Genomic DNA, 16,286 nt, shown 5'->3' with positions numbered 1-16,286 from the left:
TGTCTGTAGTGAGTGTAACACTGAACAAAAAAAGGCCTAAGTCATTATGGTAAATGGAGAAGAAGTGTTCATCGTGTTTTACATTGAGCACATCAGTGTTCAACTGGTTCTTATAAATGTCTATTCATATGATGGTTTGTGTGTCATTTGACAACAAAATACCATTTTGAGAAGAAATAACATTGTTCTGAATGTAAAGTTTCATTTTGCAGGAGAATTGAGGGGTTTTGCCCATTGTGTGTGTGTTTTGTTGATTTGTGGGTAGAGTTCTGAGAGTATGAGGCATGCTTTCAGAAAATGTGTGTAAACAATCGAGAAAAACTGTAACTTCCTGTTGGTCCTCTTCATTAAAGCAGACGACAGCAGGAAGTAAAAAGTCCAGCAGAGTCCTTGTTTACCTGGACAGGAAATGAAAATAGACATACCGGGGTCGGGGGAAGGGGGGCCACCAACAGGAAGCCTGGAGGAGGAAAGGAAGGGACCAGTAAAAGTGGGATCCAGGTTCTGAGTGTGACGGGGAACAGATGGTTGTTGAGTTGTTCCCAGACCTGGATCGGTTCCCTGGACAACAGAGCACTGCTGGAAATGTGCTGATCCCTGGAGCCGGTGTGGAGGTCTGCATGCAGCTGTGGACCACTTGGCTCTGTCAGACCTGCAAACCTTAAGTCTCCTGTTCTGCTGGTCCCTGTCTGCTGGTCCCAGTCTGCCTCGGGTCTAGGATTTAAACACTCATTCATGCTGACTCCATTTGTTTATCACTGATAAGACTGTTTGATTATTAAAAATCACCTCTAGTCTCCATCTAACACGGTGACGTATTTACACTAAACACCTCTAGAGTCTCCATCTAACACGGTGACGTATTTACACTAAACACCTCTAGAGTCTCTATCTAACACGGTGACGTATTTACACTAAACACCTCTAGAGTCTCTATCTAACACGGTGAAGTATTTACACTAAACACCTCTAGAGTCTCCATCTAACACGGTGACGTATTTACACTAAACACCTCTAGTCTCCATCTAACACGGTGACGTATTTACACTAAACACCTCTAGAGTCTCTATCTAACAAGGTGACGTATTTACACTAAACACCTCTAGAGTCTCTATCTAACACGGTGACGTATTTACACTAAACACCTCTAGAGTCTCTATCTAACACGGTGACGTATTTACACTAAACACCTCTAGAGTCTCTATCTAACACGGTGACGTATTTACACTAAACACCTCTAGTCTCCATCTAACACGGTGACGTATTTACACTAAACACCTCTAGAGTCTCTATCTAACACGGTGACGTATTTACACTAAACACCTCTAGAGTCTCTATCTAACACGGTGACGTATTTACACTAAACACCTCTAGTCTCTATCTAACACGGTGACGTATTTACACTAAACACCTCTAGAGTCTCCATCTAACACGGTGACGTATTTACACTAAACACCTCTAGAGTCTCCATCTAACACGGTGAAGTATTTACACTAAACACCTCTAGAGTCTCCATCTAACACGGTGACGTATTTACACTAAACACCTCTAGAGTCTCTATCTAACACGGTGACGTATTTACACCAAACACCTCTAGTCTCTATCTAACACGGTGACGTATTTACACTAAACACCTCTAGTCTCTATCTAACACGGTGACGTATTTACACTAAACACCTCTAGAGTCTCCATCTAACACGGTGAAGTATTTACACCAAACACCTCTAGAGTCTCCATCTAACACGGTGACGTATTTACACTAAACACCTCTAGTCTCCATCTAACACGGTGACGTATTTACACTAAACACCTCTAGAGTCTCCATCTAACATGGTGACGTATTTACACCAAACACCTCTAGTCTCCATCTAACACGGTGACGTATTTACACTAAACACCTCTAGTCTCTATCTAACACGGTGACGTATTTACACTAAACACCTCTAGTCTCTATCTAACACGGTGACGTATTTACACTAAACACCTCTAGAGTCTCCATCTAACACGGTGACGTATTTACACTAAACACCTCTAGAGTCTCCATCTAACACGGTGACGTATTTACACTAAACACCTCTAGAGTCTCCATCTAACACGGTGACGTATTTACACTAAACACCTCTAGAGTCTCCATCTAACACGGTGACGTATTTACACTAAACACCTCTAGAGTCTCCATCTAACACGGTGACGTATTTACACTAAACACCTCTAGTCTCCATCTAACACGGTGACGTATTTAAACTAAACACCTCTAGAGTCTCCATCTAACACGGTGACGTATTTACACTAAACACCTCTAGAGTCTCCATCTAACAAGGTGACGTATTTAAACTAAACACCTCTAGTCTCCATCTAACACGGTGACGTATTTACACTAAACACCTCTAGAGTCTCCATCTAACACGGTAATGTATTTACACTAAACACCTCTAGAGTCTCCATCTAACACGGTGACGTATTTACACTAAACACCTCTAGAGTCTCCATCTAACACGGTGACGTATTTACACTAAACACCTCTAGTCTCTATCTAACACGGTGACATTTTTACACTAATGGGTATTATCATTATTATTATTATTATTATTATTATTATTATTATTATTATTATTATTGTTATTATTGTTATTTTTGAGTTGTTATGTTTAGTTTCATATATTGTGAAATAAAAGCACACACTAAAAACAATCAATTAAAGTGACGCTTCTGTTTATTCATGTAAATACAGCAGCTCACAAACAAACAATAATCCTTGAACTGTTGTGATGTCATTGGAGCATAAATTGATAATTAATGCTGAAATGTGGGCAGAATATGTGGAACTACATTTGGATCCGTCATAAAGACTACAAATAACAAATAGTTAACTCTGCATTATTGTCATGGCAACAGAAACGATTTATAGACAGGAACAGACACTAGATGGCGCTGTGGTTCAGGTCTCAGGTTTCCACACTGAGCAGCTGACTTCTCATATTGTTCTCGCCCTGATAAATTATTATTGATCCGTTATCTGGTTCTGATGCAGCAGATTAAATAAAGAAACATCATGAGGATGTAACTTCAGAATACATCTGTTATAATAAATCTGTTAGAATAAACAGGTTAAAATAAATCTGTTAGAATAAATGTGTTAGAATAAATGTGTTAGAATAAATCTGTTAGAATAAATCTGTTAGAATAAACAGGTTAAAATAAATCTGTTAGAATAAATCTGTTATAATAAATCTGTTAAAATAAATGTGTTTTATGAATTTTAAAAGAAGAAACTGAGGTAGAAAACTGACAGGAAGTGGCGGCTGAACTGAATAAGATGACAACAAACTGTGATGATGTCACAGCTGAAGATGAAGCTGCTTGTTGGCTGGGTCCCCGTCCTCTGCCCCTGTCCTGGGTCCCTGTCCTGGGTCCCTGTCCTCGGCCCCTGTCTTGGGTCCCTGTCCTCAGTCCCTGTCCTGGATCCCTGTCCTGGGCCCCTGTCCTCGGCCCCTGTCTTGGGTCCCTGTCCTCGGCCCCTGTCCTGGGTCCCTGTCCTCGGCCCCTGTCCTCAGTGCCTGTCCTCAGTCCCTGTCCTGGATCCCTGTCCTGGGCCCCTGTCTTTGGTCCCTGTCCTGGGTCCCTGTCCTGGGTCCCTGTCCTCTGTCCCTGTCTTGGGTCCCTGTCCTTGGCCCCTGTCTTGGGTCCCTGTCCTCAGTGCCTGTCCTCAGTCCCTGTCCTGGGTCCCTGTCCTCTGTCCCTATCCTGGGTCCCTGTCCTCTGTCCTCGGCCCCTGTCTTGGGTCCCTGTCCTGGGTCCCTGTCCTCGGCCCCTGTCTTGGGTCCTTGTCCTGGGTCCCTGTCCTCGGCACCTGTCTTGGGTCCCTGTCCTCGGACCCTGTCCTGGGTCCCTGTCCTCGGCACCTGTCTTGGGTCCCTGTCCTCTGTCCCTGTCTTGGGTCCCTGTCCTCGGCCCCTGTCCTCAGTCCCTGTCCTCAGTCCCTGTCCTGGGTCCCTGTCCTCAGTCCCTATCCTGGGTCCCTGTCCTCTGTCCTCGGCCCCTGTCTTGGGTCCCTGTCCTGGGCCCCTGTCCTCGGCCCCTGTCTTGGGTCCCTGTCCTGGGTCCCTGTCCTAGGCCCCTGTCCTGGATCCCTGTCCTCGGCCCCTGTCTTGGGTCCTTGTCCTGGGTCCCTGTCCTCGGCACCTGTCTTGGGTCCCTGTCCTCGGACCCTGTCCTGGGTCCCTGTCCTCGGCACCTGTCTTGGGTCCCTGTCCTCTGTCCCTGTCTTGGGTCCCTGTCCTCGGCCCCTGTCCTCAGTCCCTGTCCTCAGTCCCTGTCCTGGGTCCCTGTCCTCGGTCCCTGTCTTGGGTCCCTGTCCTCGGCCCCTGTCCTCAGTCCCTGTCCTGGGTCCCTGTCCTCAGTCCCTGTCCTGTGTCCCTGTCTTGGGTCCCTGTCCTCGGCCCCTGTCCTCAGTCCCTGTCCTCAGTCCTTGTCCTGGGTCCCTCTCCTCGGCCCCTGTCCTCGGCCCCTGTCCTCAGTCCCTGTCCTGGGTCCCTGGACCTCAGTGCTCGTTCCGTTCCCAGTCTCTAATCTGGGACCCAGATTCAGACCCCATGCTGACACGGCTGGACTCAGCTGGACTCAGCTGGACTCAGCTGGACTGTGTCACCACCACTGGGACTATCTGTTGACAGGAAGTGGGCGGGCTTCACGCTTCAGGGCTCATTTTCTCATTTCCTCTCTGGACTGACCAATCAGAAGAGGGTCCCTGCTCGGCACCAGACCACCAGCTCAGACTGTCGGGAAACATCTGTGGGAGTCTGTAGGGGTCTGGGGGGGTCTGGGGGGGCCGGACACATTTAAAGTAAAGTAAACTGGTGACGGTCTGACCCCCGACGGAACCGGGACCCTTAAAGAACCAACGCTCTGAAGGAGTCACTTAAAGTGAGTCAACAAAACCCAACGCCGTGTCGTGTGTCGTGACCTCTGACCCCGTTGTTTACACGTCGCCACGGTGACGGATGACTGAGTCAGAAAGGGATGAGGAGCAAATCTGAGAGATAAACACGAGTCAGGCTTCGATACATGGACTGGACCCGGTCTGACCCCGGGCTGGACCCAGTCTGAGAGTGGCGTCAACGTGGTCTGAGCCCAGTCTGGACCTGGTCCGCTCTTTCATTTGAGGTCCTTCTGTAAAAAGCTGTCTCCAAACATCATGTTGGTTGTTTAGAGGACAATAACATCTCATTTAATGTGATGAACAAGTGACATAATAAGTAGACTGAATACTGACCATTGGATTGGTACAAATATGGAGTTTACCACAGCTGGAAGGGGCTGGAAAAGCATGGAAATGCACCTTGAAATGCTTGAAAAGGGCTTGAATTTGACTCTGGAGAAGGTGGAGGAACCCTGTGACATCCGAGACTCGCTCAGAATCGTTAAGTAATAAGTTAAGATGGTCGTTTTAAAAGTTACAAGCTGAATGTTCAACAAACACAAAGTTAAAAGTGTTCCTCAGACTCCCTCAGTCCTGCTGAGGACCAGCAGGGTTCAAGTCTGCTGAACCCTGAAGGATCTGTGTGAGTCCTTCAGTTGGTGAGTAAAAAGTAAATTCCGTAATGAGATGTAAATCAAAGCGGTTATTGCCGGGTGATGAATGAAAATGTTCTGGGTTGTAGGAAGTTTCCATGAAGGCCTCTAACCCTCCAGATATGAGAAATATGAGGAATCTGGTTCAGTTTACCAGCAGCTTCTCTATTTAGAGGAGATTATCATCTCAACAGTTTATATCTGTTGTCTTGTTAAGCTTTATAAATGAAGTGTGGTTCTCTCAGACACCAACGGGTCACATGGTCTCCAGCCAAGAAGCCTTCATGACCCCCGTAGCCCCCGTTTGATTAGTAGGCTGCAAACACACGTTTCATTTAATCTGAATCCGTGGTTATTTTTGGAATAGAGAAGAGAGATGAGATGTACCACCGTTCATAGTGATGCTGGCGAGTCCAGCAGGATCCAGCAGAGACCAGCAGGATCTAGCAGAGACCAGCAGGATCCCTCAGAGACCAGCAGGATCTAGCAGAGACCAGCAGGATCCCTCAGAGACCAGCAGGATCCCTCAGAGTCCCGTAAATAATGCAGTGCTGCTGAACTGAAGACCCTGAAGCTCAGAGGGGGCGGAGCCAAAGTAGTAACTCAAAGTAATAATAGTAAAATAATAATGATCCCTCTGTGACATCACGGTTTATATATTATAAACTTCTTCTTACCGATGTCTTTCTGTTGTCACGGTTCCCATGACAACCGGTAGAATACCACGATAAACATTTACAATCAACATTGTTTTCCTTTAACCAGACAAACGAGCACAGAAGCAGCAGCATGTTTGGATGTTTCATTTATTGATGAAGAAATACACATTCTGTGTGCCGACAGGTTCTCTCAGACCAGCCGTAACACCCTCGTCGTCGCCGTGGTGATGAGCGGACGAAGGTTTTACCACCCAGACGCCACGAGAGAGGCGCTCAGGGTCACCTACACATCAACAGCTACATATCGTATAAAGTACAACAACGCCACTGAAGGGACCGTTCATTGTTACGTATCATTCTGTAAACAGACGTTGAAATGTTCTGACCCCAGACCTGCAGTTTAAAGTAGAAACTTGACGTATGAGGTCTGTAATGACACCGCAACGTCTTCATGGCGCATCGCCGTCGTAGACGCACAACAACACAGTGCACTGTGCTGTTGCATACGATAATACGGTAACACACTTACACCGGCGTTTGGTTCTGTACGACGGCGTATCGGTAGAGGGGGCGACATTCTGAGAGAAAATGTTTATAGCCGATATAAACAAGTTGCTTGGTTCCGCTAACACCGGATGTTTGCCGTTGCTATGACAACAAGTGAAAGCTGCCGCTAGCATCTTAGCCCAACCGCCCCCATCAAAAACCAAGCAACTTGTTTATATCGGCTTTATATATTTCTAAACATTTTTTCTCTGAATATTGCCCCCCTCTCTCGGCTCCGTTTTTTTTTCTGGGCTACTGTAGAAACGTGGTGAAGAACGGCTCATGCTAATGCTAATGCTGTGTTCACACCAAATCCAAAGTGAATTTGTCACAAATTTGCATACAAAGTGAAAGTAAATATGTAAATGATGTAATCCTGGTGACGGTGCATATTTGAGATCATCCTCCGGTCGTTGCTGAATCCGGCATGGAGGATCCAGATCTCCCGGGTCTGAGGTCCACCGTGATGGAGGAAACCTGGTTGGGGTCTACGTGCAGGGAAGCCCCACCCCCTCTCTGTCTAGTGACGCCAATAAACACGATCAAACGTGTTGCTTTGCGTTCGGTGTGAACTGTAAGTTGGTGGATTCTGGTTCAGATAGAAGGCAGCTCGTCCAGTGTTGGATCAGAATGTTCATGTTGTCATTGAAACATCGGATTCAGGGACAAAGAGAGAGACCTGCTGAGAGGTTTCATCCGGACGTGAAGTATTAACTGGTCACGTCTCTTGAGTCGGTTCTTTGGGGAAAAGGAAGAGCTGAAACCTGCCAAATGTAAAAGCCAGTGAAGTGTTTATGATTGATGAAGAAGCAGGAATGTAAACAGCATCGACCGGAGGCCGTCGTTGGGTTCACAGATGGTTGCCTGGCAACCGTTTCTGGAGAGTTGAAACAGAGTTCAGTGTCTTCTGACGTTTGGTTATTTTGCTTGTTTGTGTTCTTGTAACGTACAACGCAGCTTCGCCGCGGCTTCAGTCACGTTTTAATCTATGAGGACAAAATTTTACATTGTTGTCACGTCGCGGAGCACTACTTTCATACCGATGTATTTCAGCTGAAAGTGTTGTTCATGTCCGTCAGTCGAGACGACAATATGCAACAAAACCAACGTTAGCTTTACACGACAAAACCAACGTTAGCTTTAGACGACAAAACCAACGTTAGCTTTACACGACAAAACCAACGTTAGCTTTAGACGACAAAACCAACGTTAGCTTTAGACGGCAAAACCAACGTTAGCTTTAAGGCTCATTTATGCTTCCATTTCGTGCGTAAATAGAGACGTGCGTTATCAACGTTCTAAACGTCGCTGCCCTCATGCTTTCATGCGTCCTCTACGTTGGAATGGACGTTGAGCAAAACATCCTCTAGAGGGTGTTGTTCACATTAAAAAGTTACTCCAATAAAGTTTAAAAAAAATAAGTTTATCACAACAACAAACATGGCGACTGGACAATGGAGGAGATAACGATCCTGCATCTATTGAGAAGGAGGCGAAATCGCAGGCAGCGTTGTAGACGGCGGTGGTCTGTGAGACCACTGAATACATCCCGAGTGTGGACGGACAGAACGGACAGAAGGCTCCGTCCGTATCCGTATGCGTGTCTAGCGTAGAGCATAAATGAGCCTTTAGACGACAAACCCACGTTAGCTTTAGACGACAAAACCAACATTAGCTTTAGACGACAAACCGACGTGGATTAGTGAGTCCACCATAAAACAGGATCCTGATTCACTTCGTATTGATGTTGTTTTAGTGCTGAGAAACATGAATATCGTATTTAGTGAGTAATTAACGACCTGCTGTGAGACCACGATGCTTCTTAAGGCTTCGATGTTTCCTTAAAAACGAACAAAAGGATTAAAACATTCCAATAAGCATTTAAATGTTTTATTGACCAGTAATCTACAATCTTCTTTGTCACTTTCCAACGTGGTGCGTTTGAGTGTCCGACACCGATGTCATACATCTGCCCTTCGTCCTCTCGGCCACGTTAGGGATGCACCGACGGGGAAACCGACTCAGCTGGACCAGTCTACCTCTAAGTTTACTTTATAGAGTTCAACTCCAGCTTCTAATTGCATTGAAAAGATTTATACCTGAATCGTAATTCCCCTTAATATAGAAGAATCTTTTAACTGACAACAATTTAATAATGAATAACAATTTCAATAAATGTATATCTACATTTTTATTTTGTTTTACAAAGTCAGGAGAGTAATGATTAAATGGAGCCTGATGTTGTCTTACTCCTAAGAAAGAACCCGTCTCTGAGGTCTACAACTCATTAATTAAGCACTGATATCGGCCAATACTCCAAACCCAGGTCTCTGTTCCGGGACCAGGTCTCCGTACCGGGACCAGGTCTCTGTACATGACCAGATCTCTGTATCGGGACCAGGCGAGTCCAATCTGTGCATCCCTATTAGATATTTTATTATATATCCAGAACATCTTCCCCGGGATCACAAACACCTTCTGGCACAACGAGGAGTTTAATGGCTGGTCAGAAATATCTCAGCATCTACCGACGAAGTTCATGCTCCACTGAGGATGAACCCTGTTCACACAGCACCACCAGCAGGTCTACATGTCCTCTGGTCTCCTGAGGATACCTCTGAAGCTAATGACTAATTCCTCGTCAGACTCAGCTGCACTCTTATTCATAATAATAATAAAGCATGCTAACGTCGTATTAGCATGCAGTGCAGCTGTGCAGAGCTTGAAGTGAAACCAGGTGTCTTCAGATGCTCTCCGTACGAACAATGAACCCATATGCTTCACAACGTGACCGGTCCTACAACCCCACCTGGTGGTGAGGACCAAAATGTTAGCCAACATTTTAATGTTCTGGTGTGGTTACAGACAATACGTCTACTTCCTCTCACTCCCGTTCCAGCTTTTTAATGAGCCGCTCGGCGGGAAGCTACTGAACACGCCGCCTCCTCAAGACATCCGGTGGTGGGTTGTCACTTCCTCACACTGAGGATGGTCATCTGTAGACACTCCTCCTTCAGGGCTTCCAGTTCGGTCTTGTAGCTGCTGGTCTTGGCTCCGTTGGCATACACGTAGGGCTGCTTCTTGGCTGACAGCGGCGTCTCCAGAGTCACCGAGCCGCCGTTGAGTATGTTGGCGTGCGACGGCGAGGACGAGGAGCCACGGCCGTGGCCGCTTGCTGCCGAGATCAGCGTGGAGAGGGCCCGGCCCACGTCGTTCCTTGCCCCCTCGTTGACGAAGCAGTACAGGATGGGGTCGGCCACGCAGTTCAGGCTGGTCAGCGCCAACGACACGTGGTACGCCGCGAACAGGTCCTCCTCGGAGCCGCAGTCGCACGGCTTCCTGAGGAACATGACGCTCCGCACCAGCAGCAGGATGTGGTACGGGCCGAAGCAGAACAGCACGATCAGGATCAGACTCAACGCTAGACGCTGAATCTTGGCCTTCTCCTCGCGCTCCGTCGAGACGTTGCAGCGCACCGCCACCAAGATGCCACGGTACGCCACCAGCATGGCGGCCCACGGGCCCAGGAAGCCCAGAAAGGTCCTGTACAGGTTCATCCCCGCCACCCAGTCCTGCATGGGGTACTTCTCGAAGCAGAAGGTATGGTTGAAGCGGTCCTGGAAGAGCTCGTCGTGGAAGAGAGGAGCGGAGTTGGCTACGATCTCGATGATCCACACCATGGCGCTGACCATGACGGCTGCAGGAAGTCAGGACAAGAGCAGTGAGTCACTTCCTGTGGTGGATAATCAGCTAACAGAACATAGTGAATACAGGGAACTCTCCCACTAAATGCTTTTATTTTAGATTCAGTCATCACAAGTGCTGATTATAACTAATAATATAATGACAATTACACCTAACAGTCAGGTGTGTCCAGGATCTACATCCAACAGAGATGATGCCGAATCTAGAGCCAGGGTTTGGTGGTCCCCCAGCGGTCTACGATAGTAGCTCACATGAGTCCAGGGACCAGACCAGACTACTCGTACCTGTCTTGATGCGTCGGACCTTGGAGAAGCGGAGAGGGTAGGCCACGGCCAGGTACCGGTCCAGGGAGATGCAGCAGAGGAAGGCGATGCTGACGTAGATGTTGGTGTAGAAGATGAAGCCGAACAGCTTGCAGCTCTCCTGGCCGTGGATCCAGTTGTCGCGATGCCGGAAGTAGTCGATCCACAGAGGGAGGGTGATGATGTAGAGCAGGTCGGCCACCGACAGGTTGATCAGGTAGATGCCCAGCTCGTTGCGTTGTCGTACCTGGAGGAGGAGAACACCCGACGTTTAAAGTGAAATGCTGATGATGCGTCTTCTTCCATCAGCTGTTAATCTCACCTCACAACTAAAACTGCGCTGCTATTGACAGGAAGTGTCAAAATTCTTCTTCGTCCCTATCTCACATCTGTAAACACGTTTATATTTCTTTCTATTTTCTCCTTCAGCTAGTATCCACCAATCATATCATCAGAGCTAGCGGAGGCCAGGTCCCATCTCCTGAGACTCTGATGGTTCAGACTCTGAGGAGACTCTTTAACCCAGGACACCATTGTTCATGTCCCGTGTCAAACCTCAAGTCAACTTCATTTTAAGTCTTTACTTAAATAACGTAACAATCACAGTTATGTGAATCCAAACCATGATGTGTTTATTCAATGTAACCGGGTAGTAGTAGTAATATTTATTATTTTTGTATGACTTATTTATTTTATTTTTTTAAATAAAAAAAATAAAAAATGGCATGAAACATAACTGTGTGTGTGTGTGTGTCCTCACCTGCATGTAGGCAGCCCACAGGGCCATGCAGTTGGTGGGCAGCCCCAGAACGATGACGATGATGTAGAGCGTCGGCTGGAAGAACTCGTCCACCTTACTGTTCACCTCACAGAAGGAGATGTTGCACATTGTCCTGTGTGTGTGTGTGTGTGTGTTCTCAGCTCTGCGTGTCCCTCATTAGTTTCCTTACGCTCCAGCTCAGGCGGTGTGACGTCGACATGCCGCCCGTGGCGTCCTGCTCGGCAACCACGCGGCCGGAGCAACACGAGAGACCAGGACTGGTGTTTCCAGGGCGACTCATGGTCCCAGCACTTGTTTTAAGACGCGGTCCACCTTCTGGTCCCGGGGCCTCGCTGGGTCACAATCCGGTCTCAGAGCCAGACCACAGTGTCCATCAGCTCTGAGAGGACGGGATGAACGGTGGTGAAAGGAAAGCTGCCTTATCGACGCCGGGGCAGGCCTGAAAACCACCTCATCAATCTTTCAGAGGCGCCAGGTCTGCCAGGTAACCATAACAGGGAGGGGCTGTGTGTGTGTGTGTGTGTGTGTGTGTCTCTCTCTCTCAAGGTCCTGATGAAACACAAAACTCCTCAGGGATGCTCGCACTAAAACACAGGGATGACCTCACTGAGCTTCACCACTCTGGAGCCGAGGGGGGTCTGAGCGAGAGAGGGGGGAGAGAGAGAACAACATAGAAGGATGGAGTCAATGAAGTTAGAAGCAGACTAAAGCAGGACAGGAACGGCTCTGAGCTGGTTCTGGATCAGCAGGACAGGAACCGCTCTGAGCTGGTTCTGGGTCAGCAGGACAGGAACCGCTCTGAGCTGGTTCTGGGTCAGCAGAACTCCGTTCAGAAGATCAGGAAAACAACAACGCTACTCTAATCAGAGACCAGATGTTCTGATAAAATGACTCAGCATCTTTTCTGAATCTGTCCAAGTGTCTCCTGTAATCAACCAACGCATGATCCACCAGAGACCACATGTTGGAGTCTGGTTTTACCGGGTTTTTCAGGCCCCTGAAGTGGACTGAAAGGAAAAGAGTTTTCAACCAGAGCTTTCTACCCTTACTGTGGGTCTTCCTGCTTTCAGCAGCTTTCCTTCATCAACTTCTCACAGAACTTCATCTGGATTTATGATCATTTAGTTTCTGTCTCCCTGCTGCAGTACCACTCTCCACCTGAACTGGTACTGACGCCTGGTTCACACCAGCCGCGGAAGCGCCGCGAATAGGCGGAGCCCGCTTCCTTTCGGCGCCCGCTTCCTTTCGGCGCCCTTGTTAAGTGATAGTGTAGTTCACACCAGACGCGGAGCGCCGTTAATAGGCGATCATATTTGTGTATCTCAACTTGCACTGGAAACAGGAAGAGACAATACATTTAATAAATGTGAAGAGTAGATAAACAAATATGTGTATTTAAACGGTATATCTGCACTACCATACTAAATACAAGAAGTGTTCAAACTTCTTGGTTACAGAAACATGGCGTATTAATTTTATGGGGTTATTTACTCCATAATGAAAAAAATAAAAAATAGGGGGAGAGGGAGAGGGAGGGGGAGAGAGGGAGGGGGAGTTCTTGTATATCTTGGAAATGTTGGTTGAGTCCACATACACTTTGTTTCAGCTTCTTGTTATTCCTCTGCTCTTAAATATGTCTTTAAATTAAAATTCAGAAATATAAACGTTGGTTTTGTCATCTAAAGCTAACATTGGTTTTGTTGTTTACAGCTAACGTTGTTTTTGTTGTTTAAAGCTTATGTTGTTGTTTTTTGTTTAAAGCTAACGTTTTTGTGGTCTAGAGCTAACGTCGTTTTTGTCATCTAAAGCTAACATTGGTTTTGTTGTTTACAGCTAACGTTGTTTTTGTTGTTTAAAGCTAACGTTTTTGTGGTCTAAAGCTAACGTTGGTTTTGTCTTCTAAAGCTAACGTTGGTTTTGTCGTCTAAAGCTAACGTTGTTTTTTGTTGTTTACAGCTAATGTTGGTTTTGTTGTTTCAAGCTAATGTTGGTTATGTTGTTTAAAGCTTACGTTGTTTTTTTGTTTAAAGCTAACCTTGTTTTTGTGGTCTTAAGCTAACGTTGGTTTTGTCGTCTAAAGCTAACGTTGGTTTTGTTGTATAAAGCTAAGGTTGATTTTGTCGTCTAAAGCTAACATTGATTTTGTCGTTTAAAGCTAACGTTGGTTTTGTCGTCTTAAGCTAACGTCGGTTTTGTTGTCTAAAGTTAACGTTGTTTTTGTTGTTTAAAGCTAACGTTGGTTTTGTTTTCTAAAGCTAACGTTAGTTTGTTGTTTAAAGCTAACGTTGGTTTTGTCGTATAAAGCTATGGTTGATTTTGTCGTCTAAAGCTAACATTGACTTTGTCGTTTAAAGCTAAAGTTGATTTTGTTGTTTAAAGCTAACGTTGGTTTTGTCGTCTAAAGCTAACGTTGGTTCTGACGTCTAAAACTAACGTTGGTTTTGTCGTCTTAAGCTAACGTCGGTTTTGTCGTCTAAAGCTAACGTTGGTTTTGTCGTCTAAAGCTAACGTTGGTTTTGTCGTCTAAAGCTTACGTTGGTTTTGTTGTCTAAAGTTAACGTTGTTTTTGTTGTTTAAAGCTAACGTTGTTTTTTTTGTTTAAAGCTAACGTTGGTTTTGTTTTCTAAAGCTAACGTTGGTTTGTTGTTTAAAGCTAAGGTTGGTTTTGTCGTATAAAGCTAAGGTTGATTTTGTCGTCTAAAGCTAACATTGATTTTGTCGTTTAAAGCTAAAGTTGGTTTTGTTGTTTAAAGCTAACGTTGGTTTTGTCGTTTAAAGCTAACGTTGGTTTTGTCATTCAAAGCTAACGTTGGTTTTGTCATTTAAAGCTTACGTTGGTTTTGTCGTCTAAAGCTAACGTTGGTTCTGTCGTCTAAAACTAACGTTGGTTTTGTCGTCTTAAGCTAACGTCAGTTTTGTCGTCTAAAGCTAACGTTGGTTTTGTCGTCTAAAGCTTACGTTGGTTTTGTTGTCTAAAGTTAACGTTGTTTTTGTTGTTTAAAGCTAACGTTGGTTTTTTTGTTTAAAGCTAACGTTGGATTTGTTTTCTAAAGCTAACGTTGGTTTGTTGTTTAAAGCTAAGGTTGGTTTTGTCGTATAAAGCTAAGGTTGATTTTGTCGTCTAAAGCTAACATTGATTTTGTCGTTTAAAGCTAAAGTTGGTTTTGTTGTTTAAAGCTAATGTTGGTTTTGACGTTTAAAGCTTACGTTGGTTTTGTCATTCAAAGCTAACGTTGGTTTTGTCATTTAAAGCTTACGTTGGTTTTGTCGTCTAAAGCTAACGTTGGTTCTGTCGTCTAAAACTAACGTTGGTTTTGTCGTCTTAAGCTAACGTCAGTTTTGTCGTCTAAAGCTAACGTTGGTTTTGTTGTCTAAAGTTAACGTTGTTTTTGTTGTTTAAAGCTAACGTTGGTTTTGTTGTTTAAAGCTAACGTTGGTTTTGTTTTCTAAAGCTAACGTTGGTTTGTTGTTTAAAGCTAAGGTTGGTTTTGTCGTCTAAAGCTTACATTGATTTTGTCGTTTAAAGCTAAAGTTGGTTTTGTTGTTTAAAGCTAACGTTGGTTTTGTCGTTTAAAGCTAACGTTGGTTTTGTCATTCAAAGCTAACGTTGGTTTTGTCGTCTAAAGATAACTTAATTTCTCCCGTGGACAGAACACGCTGGCTGGGATCAGACTTCACCGGATTGGCACAATCATGGCTCAGCAGATATATTCACCCTTTGCTGTCCTGGTCCATGGTCGGGGGTCTAGCAGAGACCCGGTTGTACTGGGCAGCTCCACTATGAGGCAGCGTGGTGAGTCACTTCCTGTTAGAAGGCCTGCCCTCGGAGACGTCCGTCAACACGGAGAACTAACACATCTGTGAAGGAAACGTGACAATGTGAGGCTCGCTGGTGTGGAACGGTGACTTTGAGAGGGAGCCAGACCTGTAGTCCTCATGTAGACCAGCACACTGACAGGCCAGCCCAGCGAGCTTGTTGGGAAACACCCACGCTGATAAGCTGCAGCGAACCTCCCAGTCTGCTTCTCTGTCCACACCTTATATCAAATACCCAGACATCAATCCTCTGGTTGACTCATCGCGTGAGTTAATTAAAGTTATTAAACTCTCTTTGATGAATAGAATCAACATGCAAGCAAACATTTATGTCACCGCAGTGAAAATGTACTTTTTGAAAGTCTAAACCAACAAATATGCATTCAAAGCAGAATATTTCCTGAGAAAAACACATCAATCTTTTTCCAATAAATGTTAAAGCTCTGCATGTAAGGGACTGTATGAACATTACGTCACGATTATCCGGGGGAAAAAATCATTAGAATATGCTTAAAACTCTTAAAATGGCACTTAAACATACCGGAATCAGTTTAATTAAGAAACATATTTTTATTTCACAAATCTTTTCAAGTGAAAAAGAAAATAATCTGCAATCAGATAATAATCGGGTCTTCCCGTTTAATTAGATACATACATTTAAAGTGTGTTTTGGTATCCGGTATGTTTCAACGAGGTGATGATAATGATCCACGATCAAACCCAACAGTATACACTCTCTCCACTGGCTCCCCATCAAACAGCGCATCAACTTCAAGATCCTCCTCCTCACCTTCAAAGCCCTCCACCACCTGGCCCCCCCCTACCTGTCTGACCTCCTCATTCCCCACCGCCCCACCCGTGCCCTCCGATCCTCCTCCACTCTCTCCCTGACAACACCCACATCCA

At 45.6% G+C, this 16,286-nt stretch overlaps 1 protein-coding gene across 1 annotated transcript in view; it reads right to left on the bottom strand.

The window, feature by feature from the left end:
- Positions 1-8,057: 8,057 nt before the first annotated feature.
- The window catches only part of gpr4 (G protein-coupled receptor 4), a 29,084-nt gene continuing 20,855 nt past the window's right edge, over positions 8,058-16,286 (bottom strand). Inside the window, exons 2-5 of the mRNA XM_084020356.1 lie at positions 15,280-15,422; positions 11,544-12,202; positions 10,766-11,030; positions 8,058-10,473 (exon numbers count right to left, since the gene is read on the bottom strand). Of these exons, the coding sequence (XP_083876482.1) occupies positions 9,746-10,473; positions 10,766-11,030; positions 11,544-11,672 (1,122 nt within the window). The 5' untranslated portion in view covers positions 11,673-12,202; positions 15,280-15,422 and the 3' untranslated portion in view covers positions 8,058-9,745. The remainder of the gene's footprint in view (positions 10,474-10,765; positions 11,031-11,543; positions 12,203-15,279; positions 15,423-16,286) is intronic.

Source organism: Eutrigla gurnardus (genome assembly GCF_963514095.1).
Source record: "Eutrigla gurnardus genome assembly, chromosome: 10".
Lineage (NCBI taxonomy): Eukaryota > Metazoa > Chordata > Actinopteri > Perciformes > Triglidae > Eutrigla > Eutrigla gurnardus.
This window is presented reverse-complemented; position numbering and strand designations above follow the sequence as displayed.